The 12,619-nt window shown below is 42.0% G+C and overlaps 1 protein-coding gene across 3 annotated transcripts in view; it reads left to right on the top strand.

The window, feature by feature from the left end:
• LOC122071091 (probable ubiquitin-like-specific protease 2B) overlaps positions 1–12,619 on the top strand; it is a 95,338-nt gene that overhangs the window by 38,547 nt on the left and 44,172 nt on the right. For 2 of the 3 annotated variants that reach the window (XM_042635366.1, XM_042635369.1), the window contains exons 8-9: positions 2,142–2,198; positions 8,443–8,574. In XM_042635366.1, the coding sequence (XP_042491300.1) occupies positions 2,142–2,198; positions 8,443–8,574 (189 nt within the window). The remainder of the gene's footprint in view (positions 1–2,141; positions 2,199–8,442; positions 8,575–12,619) is intronic. The other variant, XM_042635368.1, reaches the window with a different exon arrangement.

Here is a 12,619-nt window from a genome sequence, read left to right as displayed (position 1 = left end):
AAAAAAAAAAAAAAAAAAAAAAAAAAAAGAAGAAATCACAATACTATGCTTAACCAATGTGGGAGATCAAAATTATAGCGTATGCTATATTAGCTTAACCAGATTAAGGCTGTAATGGCTCACAAAGGTTTTCTTTTGTTTGCTTGAATGAAGCCTATAGTCATCCAAAGGCCCACAAGCAAAAGATGGGCTTGCATTCATAGAGCAATCTTATTGGGTGTGTTTCTTGCCTTTTGTGTAAGGCATATGGTGGTGGCAATGTTTGAAATTTTGGCTCAAATTTCCAAAATGTTTGGTTTTTCAAGAAACCGAAATGAAATGCATGTCGAATTAGATGGAATACAACATTTCGGCTAAATGTTCCAAAATTACTGTAACAGTGCACCATTTGGTCATTTCGGAAAAAAAGGATACAAACCTCTTATATAAAAGCAAGATGTCGAGCCATTTCGGTGCATTTCATCGAAATTTCAACTCTTTCGCCATGTTTCTACTGAAAGCTTCATAATTGCTTGGAAAACCTTAATTTTTTTTGGGAAAAAAATCCTTCAGTTTGCTTCTAAATCAAGGATTTGTCGTTGATTGTGGAGCATCCACTTCAACAGTTGGGTTGAAATTGTATGTTTTGGGCCAAAATTATGTGTAGAATAGGTTATATAAGGGAAATGATACTGCTAGCTATGTTTTTTTTTTGGATGAATAAATAATTCATTACCAAGGAAAGAAGAATATACAAGGGGAGAGGGGGGGGGAGGGAAGGCTTAAGCCAACAAGGAGAAGTCAGCCTAGGGGCCAACAAGAAACAAAGACAAAACAAAGGCAAAGGCACAATCTACTAATGGGGATACAAAAGAAGGGGGGGGGGGGCCAAGTGCCATCAAGTGGGTTGGATGAGATCAACCTGAAGGTTCCAAGAGGCAATAATGTGGATATTCCGGCAGGAGATGGAAACTGGATGATGGCGAAGGAATTGGGCTTTAGAAGAAATATTAAAGTAGATAGCTTTCCAAATCTTATCTGGAGATCGAGATTTGGGGGTCTATCTACGGATGTTTCTCTCCATCCAAAGACGATTGATGGTAGCACAGAAAGCCAATTTACCGATGGTGTCACAAATGGAAGAGCCAGAGAAGGTCATGTCCATCCATATCCATTCTCTGTGGAAAGAAAGGATGGATCTCCTCACAGGTCAGCATTTGGAAAGAACGGTTTTCCAAATGAGGGAGGATATGGGGCAGGAGAAGAAGAGATGGGGGTTATTCTCAGAGCCTTGGGGGTAGAGGCAGCAAGAAGGGTTGGTTGGGATGTGGCGGTGGATGAGAAAGGATTGGGTAGGAAGGCAGTTGGTCTGGCACCGCCAAAGAGTAAAACTATGACGGGGAATGTGGCCTTTGAACTAGACCACCTTATGCCAGGGGACTACCGGAGAAGGGGTGCGGATGAAAGACCAAGCGGAGGCAGCGGGAATGTGGCCTTTGAACCAGACCGCACTACTGCTAGCTATGTTATACACTAGAAACATAGGGTCTGATGCCAAACTGCTTCTTTGGATGTTTCTTCTTTCCAACCTAATGGTTCAAACATGTGTAATTGTGCTTAAATAGTTGCTCACTGATGTTTTGGCAAAAAATTTCATTGTTTAGGCCACAAAATGGAAATTTCTGTACATTCCGGTGAAATGGATAAAATTTCGCCCCCAATTCAGTGTAACATTTCGGTTTAAGCAGGGCTTGAATTAGCCTTAAAAACTGAAATTTCGATCCTTGTATGACGGAGGGATGCTTCTTAATAACAATGTCTAAAAACTAGCCTGTCTATGTCTAACTGGACCTCTTGATTGGTTAGCTGCTTTGTGTTGATTAGTCCACCCATTGCTCCTATATTGTTCAACTGAGTTAGAATGTTAAATTGGTATGTTGAATTGGTTCCGTTCATTTTTTTGTTTTGTTTTGTTTTTTTTTTCCTGAATTGTATTAGGAGTGCACAGTTGCCTTTCATTGTCGTTTTGTAACTTTCAAGTTTTCCATCAGTTTCATGAGTTCATATCCTAATGTCGTCTTCATTAGTAAAATTTTATGGTTTTTGTCTTGTTTTAGTTCAATTCTTACTGAATATATATATATATATATTTTTTTTAATAGTGATGAAAAAGATGACTTTGGGCAGCGGAGTAGACTTCTTCGAAAGCTTTACTCTACGTAAGTAAAAGCTCTGTCATTTTCTTTCTCATTAAATGCCAATTCAGTTTCATTCTTAGAATTAATACCTATTTCTTGAATGTTGCGTGAGGATGGTTTTGTTATTCTACTTCCCCCCAGTGCCTGCAGCAATCAGAAACTAAATTCATTAAAACTCAAAAAGCATGAGCAATTTATAGATCCAGGAGGCGGGGTCCCAATTAATGAACTCTACCAAATGTCCAAAGTGATGAGACGTTGATGGATCAGTGTTTGGTGACCCTTGGTTCTCTATTAGTGCCTTGGTTCGGTGACTCGGTGTGTTTGCTTTCCTTACATGTTTTGGGATGCTAGTTGGTACTGTTTTTATTTTGTGTAGTAACCAAGGTTCGAAATATATTGTTTCGTTTCGGTGGTTTTGAAACCACTGAAATATTGAAATTTCTGCGAGTTGGGTGTAATTTTTTTTTTTTGGGCTCGATTTCTTGTTTAGGTGGTCAAACAACCACATTATGACCAGAAACTTGGTGGAGAACTTGTTTTAAGGTAAATAAACATGTTTAGAACTTGAATTTGCAAAAAAAGAAAAAAAAAAGAAAAAAAAGAAATATAGTGGTGTTTTAGAGTTGCACCCATATATGGCAGCAACCGTCAAACTATATTGGAGATTTTATGAAATATTACTGGAACAAGACATAGTATGATGGTAAAACAAGTAAATAATGCATCCATGACATTATCAAACTATACTATTGATTAATTAACTAATGTTAGAATAGTAGAGTTCACATATTAAATTAGTAATATAGTATGTAACTTTCAAGTCCTAACTCCCAATTCCCATGTCTCAAACATATTAGTTATAAATACTGATTAGAATGATTGTCTATTGAAATGAACTATGACAGCATGGCTGGATTCCACTCATTCTCCGATGGAGTTGACGTGCATATTCCTCTGACTAAGAAACAAATGAATGCCACATCATATTGTGCGAGAAGTAACAAATGTAGTCCTCCACAACTGCCATAAAAACTGAGTCATCTACATGCTGAAGGTAACCTATCTGAAGATATGTGTCACTACCATAGTATGAAGAAGAAGAACTTTCCATTCAACCACTGTGACCTGATGCTTCCGACAACATGTACAATTGGGATGGGTATGAGAATAAGCTGTCCACAAAACCACCACCATATGACTTGGCGTCATAATCAATACTAGGAATAGATGAACCAGATCCGTGGCCCATCCTAGTGAATTGACCATAACCACCACCAATACTACAACTAGGTGCTCTCTTCGGTAAATGATGGGCATGCCAATGCCCACTTCCTTCGCTGTGATTGTGAGGTGACTATCTTCTCTACTCAAACTCATTCCGCCAATAAATGTAGATAGACTGTCAATGTCCATACAATCTCTCTTCTCATCTCCACCGAACCAGCGATGAGGCCCTCTCAAGGCCCTCTTGTGTAGCTTACACTCCTCCCGCCACTGCTTGACGTGCACTGTGATCCATATCTTGTGTGGCATGATCAAACTGGGTCTCCCCAGTGAATCACACAAGGGACAGCTCCGGCTTAGCCTGCTAATATTGCTCTCGAACTCTTGCAAATCTATCGCACCCCCACCCCCATCACCATCACCATCACCATCACCATCATCACATGTCGATACCATCACCATCCTCATCACTACCATCACTTACATGTATCGACGGTGAGCGATGCTCCGTCTGGGTCTAAGTAGGACCACCTGAGGAAGTGGACTAATCATCATCTTGCTCTGAATCATCCCTACCAGGTTCGGGGTTTAATGGTCGGGGGGTTTGTGAATGTATCCTACCATTTGTAGCCATGTACTTGTCAACATTTACCTCCAGCCCTTGCTGTACATATGGGTCTGGCCTAACACTAGGCTGATCCATCAATTGCTAACCTCTGTCCCTCACCCAGCCCAATAGAGGATCCTTGTCATTTGAGTCAATCTGTAAAACATCAACAACCCCTCTCATTCTCCATACCCATATGTATGTGTTGCATCTTCAGACTTATATTGTAGTGCACATACACCAAGTTAGCGAGATGATCTGAACCTAATCAATTCCGCCTTTTGAGTGGATGAGTGAAAATGTACTCCAAATTCGCTCATATGCGGAGGCGGAACATGTTTGTGAGAGTACTTTGATGGCAATCTTCCTCAATTTTGGTGTCGAACCTCCATACAATACCCACCCTTTAGCTGCATTGCAACAAATGCAAAAGATTATTTTAATTTCACTTAGGCAAACCAATATCCCCACTCCCATCCCCCCATTCAAAGCCAACCCCTCTGTTCTTACCTCAAACTCAGAAAACTGAAGAAAGCCTCCACCATCAACACTAGGTCCTCCATCAACTCCATGTCCTTTGCATCCGCTCCATCCTCCCCTATCATTAGATACATTCGTAGGCCCCCCTTCAGCTGGTCTCCCTCTATCCAAGACCCCTCATAGCTCCTCGAAGCGTTCGCTGCCCACCCCTAGTTTCCCAATGATCCCTTAGACTATCTGGAATGTTCGAGGTCTTAATTCCTCATCTAAACAAGCTGACGTTCGATCCGATATTCGTTCCTCCCATACCAACCTCTGTTGTCTTCTGGAAACCTGAGTTCTTGAAGCTAATGCCACCTGGATTGTCTCCTCAATTGCCCCCTCCTGGTCCTTTATCTCCAATTACCTTTATAGCTCCAACGACAGAATCTGGATTCTTTGGGAACCCTCTTCCCTCCACATCTTTGCTCGATCCTCCTTTGCCCAAGCCATCCACATTTCTATCTCCCCCACCCTTCTGGATCCCTTATTTGCTTCCTCTTTATCATCCATGCCCACAACTGGGTCTCCCTTTGGCTTCCCCTCTGGTTTGACCTGTTCTCCTTTGCTCCCTTCACGGGATCTAGCCCTTGGGGAATTGTTGGAGACTTCAATATTATCTGATTTAGTCACGAGAAACATGGGGGTAATCCCATTGACTCCCAGGCCGTCGACTCCTTCAATGACTGCATTAGTGATCTCAAATCTCACTAATCTAAAATGGTCGGGAGTTAAGCTCTCCTGGCACAACTAAAGATCATGCAATCTCTTTGTCGCGTGCAAGCTTGATAGGGCCCTAGTCAATGAAGCTGGGCTTGATTCCCACCCATCCTCCCATGCTTGCTTTGGCCTTCCTGGGATTTTTGACCATAGCCCTATCTCTATTCATGTACAGCCCTTCCGCTCTTTTGGCCCAAAACCATTCAAGTTCTTTGACATGTGGTCCTCTCACCCTGATTTCCTCCCTATTGTCCATAATGCTTGGAGCATTCTTATTCCCCGTTTCTTCTCTTCTCTCCTTGCCTTTGCCAAGAAATTCAAAATGTCAAAGCTTTCTCAAGCTTTGGAACTCTTCCACCTTTGGCAATATTTCCTCTCGAGTTTCCTCTTGCTGGGACAAACTCCACTCCATCCAATCTAGGATCCAACTTGATTTCCTTCATCCAGAGCTTGCTACGGAAGAAAAAGCTGTTGCCTCCGACCTCTCTTTGCTTCTGGATAAAAAAGAGAGCTTTCTCCGTCAGAAAGCCCGCATCAAATGGCTTGATCTAGAGACTCTAATTCATCCTATTTTCACTGCTCTCTTAAAACCAGAAATAATGCCAACACCATCCCTAAGCTTATCTCCTCCGGAATTGAGATCTTCAATCCGAAGGACATCAAATCTGAAGTTGTCTCTCACTTCCAATGGCTCTTCTTCCCGCCCCCTCCCCTCTCCATTCCCCACAACCTCCTTAACAAATTTGTCCCATAAATGCTCCAGCATCCCTCCAATCCATTCCCTTTGATGATGAAATTCTCTCGATTATTCTTTCCCATAAAGCCAATAAGGCCCCCCCAGTTCGGATGACTTCAGTATGGGATTCTTCTCTTCCTGTTGGAGCATCATTCGTAATGACCTCATTCTTGTTGTCCGAAGTTTTTCTACAACTCCAACCAGATCAAATCAACAATACTTTTCTCTGTCTCATTCCTAAAAAAAGAAGGCACGACTTTCATGAATGATTTCAAGCCCATTTCTCTATTTAATCTTCTCTACAAGTTCATGGCCAAAATACTTGCCAATAGGATTCAGAAAGTCATTGACTTTGTTGTGAGTCCCAATTAATCCGCCTTCATTGCTGGAAGAGGCATTGCAAATAATGTCATTCTTTGCCACGAGATTGTCCGCGGTTTTGACTGCAAATCCCACTCTTCTGCTGCCCTCCTCAAAATTGACATCCATAAGGTGTTTGACACAATTGGTTGGGACTTCATCTCCAAAGTTTAGCTCCACATGTCCTTCTCGACCTCCTTTATCACTTGGGGCACTCTTGCATCTCCTCTGCCCTGCTTCTTTGTCTTGGTTAATGGCAGACAAGCTGGCTACTTCCCCTTTGGGCGAGGCTTTCGGCAAGGATGCCCCTTATCTCCTCTTCTCTTCTCCTTATCCCTGAAAGTCCTATCTTGTTCCATTCCATCTGCGACCGACCTCCATCTCATATCCCCTATCCCGAATTGCAAATCTCTTCTTCTTTCTCATCTGATGACATCATGATCTTCTCCAAGGCCGATCCCCTCCTTTTGTGTCCTCCATCCATTCCTTTGAATCTCTCTTAGGTGTCAGTATTAACCTCTTTAAGTCGAACATCTTCCTCTCTGGTGTTTCCTTTGAGTCCCAAGCCATCCTTCTCGGGATCATAAGAACCTCTTTAGGATCTTTACCTGTCAAATACCTGCGCCTCCCTCTCATCTCCTCCAGGCTCTCCTCCCATCATCGCTCCCCTATGCTTGACCTTCTTTGGAAAAAGACTCAACCTTTGGAAAGGCAAGCTCCTCTCCTATGCTAGTCGTCTCACCCTCATCACATAGGTTATTCAGTCCATGTACCTCTAGCATTTTGTCCTCCCTGCCACCACGATCAAGTCCATTGAAGGACTCTTGTGCTTCTTCCTCTGGAAGGGATCTGTTTCCTCCAAGTTTCTCTGGCCCCTTTACTTGGAAAAGGTTTGCCTCCTCAAGGCGGAATGTGGCTTAGGGATTAGAAGAATCAAAGAGGTTAACTCTGTGAGTGTCTTCAAGCTCATCTAGAAAATTGTCTGAACAGAAAAGTATCTGGGTTGACTGGATTCATTCCGGACCGCTTAAGCATAACTCTCTTTGGATAGCCCCTTCCCCTCCTGATGCTTCTTGGATCTGGAGAAAAATTCTTTGCCACAGACCATTCCTTTCAATGCCATCTCCTTCACTTGCGGCAATGGCCAGTCCACCTCCCTCTAGAGGCACCCTTGGCATCCTTTGGGCATCTTGTACCACTTGATCTCTCCCAGGACTATCTACTCTTTCTGGTCTCCCCATTACTGCTTCTGTCTCCCTAGTTTTATCTCCCATAGGCTGGTCTTCCCCTCCCTCTACCCCTCTTCATGACCGTTGGTCCTCTCTCCCTCCGCTTCCTCTTGACCACAAAGGAAGGGAAGATAAATGCACTTGGTTACCCTCTTCAAATGGGATTTCCTCCACCTTTGCTTGGTCCTTCGTCAGACACTTTGATCCTGTGGTTCCTTGGAACAATCTTATCTGGTTCAAGGGACATATTGCCCGTTATAGCTTTGCTGTATGGTGATGCCACTCCAACTGCCTCCCTACCCAATCCTTCCTCATTTACCGCCATATCCCCGCCAACCCTTCCTGCTGCCTATACCCCTAGGGTTCTGGGGACATTCCTCACCTCTTCTTTCCCTGCCAGTTCTCTTCTTTTGGGGGTAGGGGTGAAGGGTTAGGTAGGATTTGATATGGGAATTGGTGGTGGTAGTGGGTTTGGACTTTGGAGTGGGTGGATGGTGGAGGGTCTGGTCATGGATTAGCCACATACTCAGTTTTGATCTGCTCTGTTACTAACTAGTGTTTAACCGAAACTAATTCTACCCTGGGTAACTGGCACTGATGAAGAATTGACTCGGTTTCAGTTCGGGTTACTTGCAGCCGGAACCAATTAATAACTGGCGTTTCTTCTTATTATATTTTTAATTCAACAAGTGAAGGTTCTGTATAAATTTTTGCATGCACTGGTTTTTTGTTTTCTTATTCATGTTGCAGTCGATCTGTTTTGTCCCTTAGCCTCTGAATTTATTTTGTTGATTCACTGCTTTTTTCTTTTTCCCTGTTGATTCTGTTTTTATTGTAATATCCACTGAATAAGAGTGACATTTTCAGTTCTAATGAGGCATTTGAAGAGTTTATCTATCCAAAAGGAGATCCTGATGCTGTTTCCATTAGTAAGAGAGATGTTGAGCTATTACAACCGGAGACATTCATCAATGATACGATAATTGACTTCTATATAAAGTAAGTTCAACTGCAGATATCAGTATCCTCCGTTATTTTGAGTTTTCAGTGTTGTGGCGCTTCTGATTTTGGATGTAATTGAGGTTTGCTAGAAAATTGTAAGAATCATAATTTCTTTGATCTTGTTTATTTTTATTCCTTCATTTGTGCTGGTATTATATTTATAATTTATTTGGAATTGTTTGTTTTAATTGGATCTGTGATTTAGTTATTGTGTACTCTGTAATTTGGTAGACAAACTTGACAAAACTAATGGAGCTGTCCTGAATATCTTCTCTATTTTTCCCCCTTTTGGTCTTTCTTTGATAGGAAACATAGTTTTTATTATTAAAAATCAAAGGGAGAAGGGGCATCACCTGGTGTGATGTTAAGAACTTTGGTTCAGTATGAAGTCACTAGTTTGAGCCTGAGGGTGTGCAGTTGTTTGTGAAGGTAAGTACCCACTCCAGTTTTCCCTCCAGGGACCCTGTTAAATTGGGTTTTGTACCATGTCTAGGCCCATTTTATTAAAAATCAACAGGAGAATCTATTGGCGAAAGGAATTCCTCATGCATAAGTTTCCCTAGTATCTCTATCTCACAAGAAGATCCAGTCTTGCATTTTTTTTTTGGGTGAATAAATAATTCATTACCAAGAAGAAAGGAAAAGCAATACGGTCCTTAGAAAAAAGGGGGGGGGGGAGAAAAGAGAAGGCCCAGCTCATGAGGGGGCATTCCTGATAATGGAGCTGGTAGCTCCCTGGGATGAACAATATGACAGTTTCTAATTGATGGATTACAAGAGGAGGACATCTGGGAAATTTTTGCTTTGACATCGAAAGAAATGGAACACCAAATCTTATCCAGAGAGCGAGAGTTGGAGGTCCATTTCCTATGATTTCTTTCCATCTAGATCTGATTGATTGTTGCACAGAAGGCTAGCTTTCCCACCAGGTCACAAATAGTCTTGCCACGGAAGTTATTGTCCATCCAAATCCATTCTCTACAAAAAGGGAGGATTCTTCTCCTGATGGGCCAACATTTTGCCATAATCATTTTCCAAATGGATTTGGAGATTGAGCAGGTGAAGAAAAGGTGATCAACAGATTCCGGCTCATTCTCACATAGGATACACATCGGATCAACTGTGATGCCTCTATGGATGAGGAAACTATGCGTAGTCAATGAGTTGGTGAATACTCTCCAGGCCGTGAAGCTATGCCTGAGAGTGTGATGTGGAAACCAAATAAGCTTGTGCCAAGGGGTGGCTGGGCCATGGACTCTGGCGAAATCCCAAGCGGCCTTGGTGGAGAGGGTCTTGGATGAAGAGGGCAGCCAGATGGTAGAATCATGTCTTGCATTACTCTTAAGCGATGTAGCATTGAACCTATATGCTTCTTTTAGTTTGTGAGGTTGTCAATAAGTGTTGCTCAAGTTGACTTGGATTATTACTTTGGGAATTGGGACTGGGCACAGAGGCTTATGATGGCTTGTTTTGCTTAATTCCGGAAAACATATTAAGCTGGTTCACAAGGCCAATAGATTAGAGCCTGCAGCCAGAAAATCATAATAAATCTAGTTAGACCTTATCTTTATGTCTGAGCATAAGGAGGTGTGCTTCCTCCATGCTCTGTGTGGGATCATCTGAAGCTCATTCAGGTCTTGGATTGACAAATTGAGACCAAAATCAGTGTAAATTTGTGGATTGAGAAAAATGCAGAATGCTGTTTATAAGTCCAAGTTGCAAATTCAATGAATGAAGAAAATTAGACTCTCTCTCTCTCTCTCTCTCTCTCTCTCTCGTGATACTATCTTCTTGTCTAAGACTCCAGAACCCACAATACGGAATTTTCTCCATTCTTTTGTACTCTGTCCGGCCAGTCATTTCTCTGTTACATTGGGTTAATTTATGGGCTCCTCATCCCTCTTCTCCAGCACGACAATGGAAAGTACTGCTGAATAACAAGAGAGTGGGCCCCAATGGCTATGTTGACCTTCCTTCTCCTCAGTCATCTGCTGTAAATTGGTCAGGGATCCATAATTGATGATGCCAGTAAGTTAAGGGAGATCCTTTTCAGAATGCTTTCTTTCCATGACTCTTCCTAGCAGGTTTATGCAGGGCACTATGAACATCACTGCCAAGGCTCTGAGAGCACCAGAATGAGTACATGAACAACTTGTCAATTAGCTTTTGCCCCTTGAAATGCTCTGGGTTTATATATCCATAACTCCCCTTCATCTCTATGTTCACATTGGTCTGCTCGGTTGAATTTCTTCTCTATTTTGATTGATTAATGTAAGACCGATTTCGTTTCATCTTCATTTCACGGAACTAGAATTGGATTTCTATCTTTTCAGATATTCAGTTGTTAGTTTATCAGTGTGACCTCAGTCACCTGAAATCCTTTTCTTTTCTTTTATGATTTTTTTAATATTTTCCACTACACCTGCATATTTTGGCATTAATTTCTCATGGTATCAAATCTGGAGATGTTAAGAAGCTTCAGATGGCAGAATCTGGACCTGCTATAGCTTGATGATGCGGTATCACATGGAAAAATATTGAAGCATGTATTAAGTTTAAACTCGGGCATCTATGAAGTTGGTTCATGCTGTTTTTGATTATGAGTTCACCTGTTGCAAAGGGAAAGGGCTTTTGCATGGAGTGTGGAAGCATTGGAGAGAAGTTTCCTAGTGTTCCTAGTACTTTTATGGATGCATGTAGCTCTCTTTCTTTTTCACTCTCACTCTCACCTTATGTGAGCATTGGAAAGTTGGTTGGTTGCTGGTGACTTGAGAAGAGGCAAAGACAGGTTTAGATTAGGGATTTTGGCCCTGGCGGCCCGAACTTGCCTTGAGCCCACATAGGGCTAGGCCTGAAAATTTTTGGCCGTAAGACAAGGTCAGTGTGGGTAAGGGTTGATGTCTATGGCCCACGCAGCCCACCCTAAGTCTGAACCTGATTTTTTCCCCTAACTATTGGCCCTGATTTGCCCTGCCTGACCCTAATTTGTTAAGTGTTTGATGGTCAATTTTTAAGTTTCATAATCATTATCCATGATGGTTGTATGAAGTACTTAAATTTCTTATCTAATGATGTTTTTTAGATTTAATTTTTATTTTACTTTTCAATTCCAAGGGATTTAGATTCAAAGTCGAATGAATTTTTAGTAGGATCAGGGTTAGGGTATACCCGGCCCTTGATGGAAAATCAGAGTCAAAGTACCTAGCTCTAGATGGCAAACCAGGGTCAGGGCCAATCAAGGACATCCTGGTCAGGCCCTAACTAATCAGGGTTGGGCCTGGGCTAGCTTGAGTCCTGCAGGGCTGGCCTTGGGTTAGGGTTTATGGCGGGCTTGGGCCCAACTAATTGGACTTAGGGTTGGGGTGGTTTTAAGGAGCACGACCCAATTCGGCCCTATTGCAACCAAGGTTCGAAAACTCGCTGAAATCTCGGATGTTTCGGTATTTTTTTTTACTGAGATGAAATGGCATACGAAATATAAAAGTACATAATTTCGGAAATTTCGGCCCAAAAAATTTTACTATTTCGGCCATCTCGGTCATTTCGTTTCGCTTAATTCGCTAATTTCGGCGATTAGACCCCCAAAATGGCCAGCGAAACACAAGGGAGAAAATACACCATTTCGAAAAAATTTCGGTGGTTTTGAAACTACCGAAACACCGAAACAAAATGAGGTCTTGAACCTTGGTTGCAGCCCTACCTTAGATGCTTGGTGGACTGTGCTTTTAGTCGAGTGGTCCATTTTGTGCTCGAAGAATTTGAAGGAAAGAAGTGGGAGAATACTTTTTGGGTCAATTTCAACTGTTTTATGTTGCAGTGGAAGGCTGTTTTCATGCAAAATGAGTCACAAGGTATATTGTTGGTGGCTTGTACAGTACACTACGGTATTTTGAGTGTAGACTTTGGCTATTGTACTCCTAGAAGGTTAAATTTTTCTTATGCTTAACTATTCCCAGCTTGACTAATTTGTGATTTCTTTTCAGGGAAAAGAGCCGTTACTGAGAAATGAATAAACTTGATTTAAGTATACATGTTTGTTTTT

This window comes from Macadamia integrifolia, unplaced genomic scaffold (assembly GCF_013358625.1).
Source record: "Macadamia integrifolia cultivar HAES 741 unplaced genomic scaffold, SCU_Mint_v3 scaffold_189A, whole genome shotgun sequence".
Taxonomy (NCBI): domain Eukaryota; kingdom Viridiplantae; phylum Streptophyta; class Magnoliopsida; order Proteales; family Proteaceae; genus Macadamia; species Macadamia integrifolia.
This window is presented reverse-complemented; position numbering and strand designations above follow the sequence as displayed.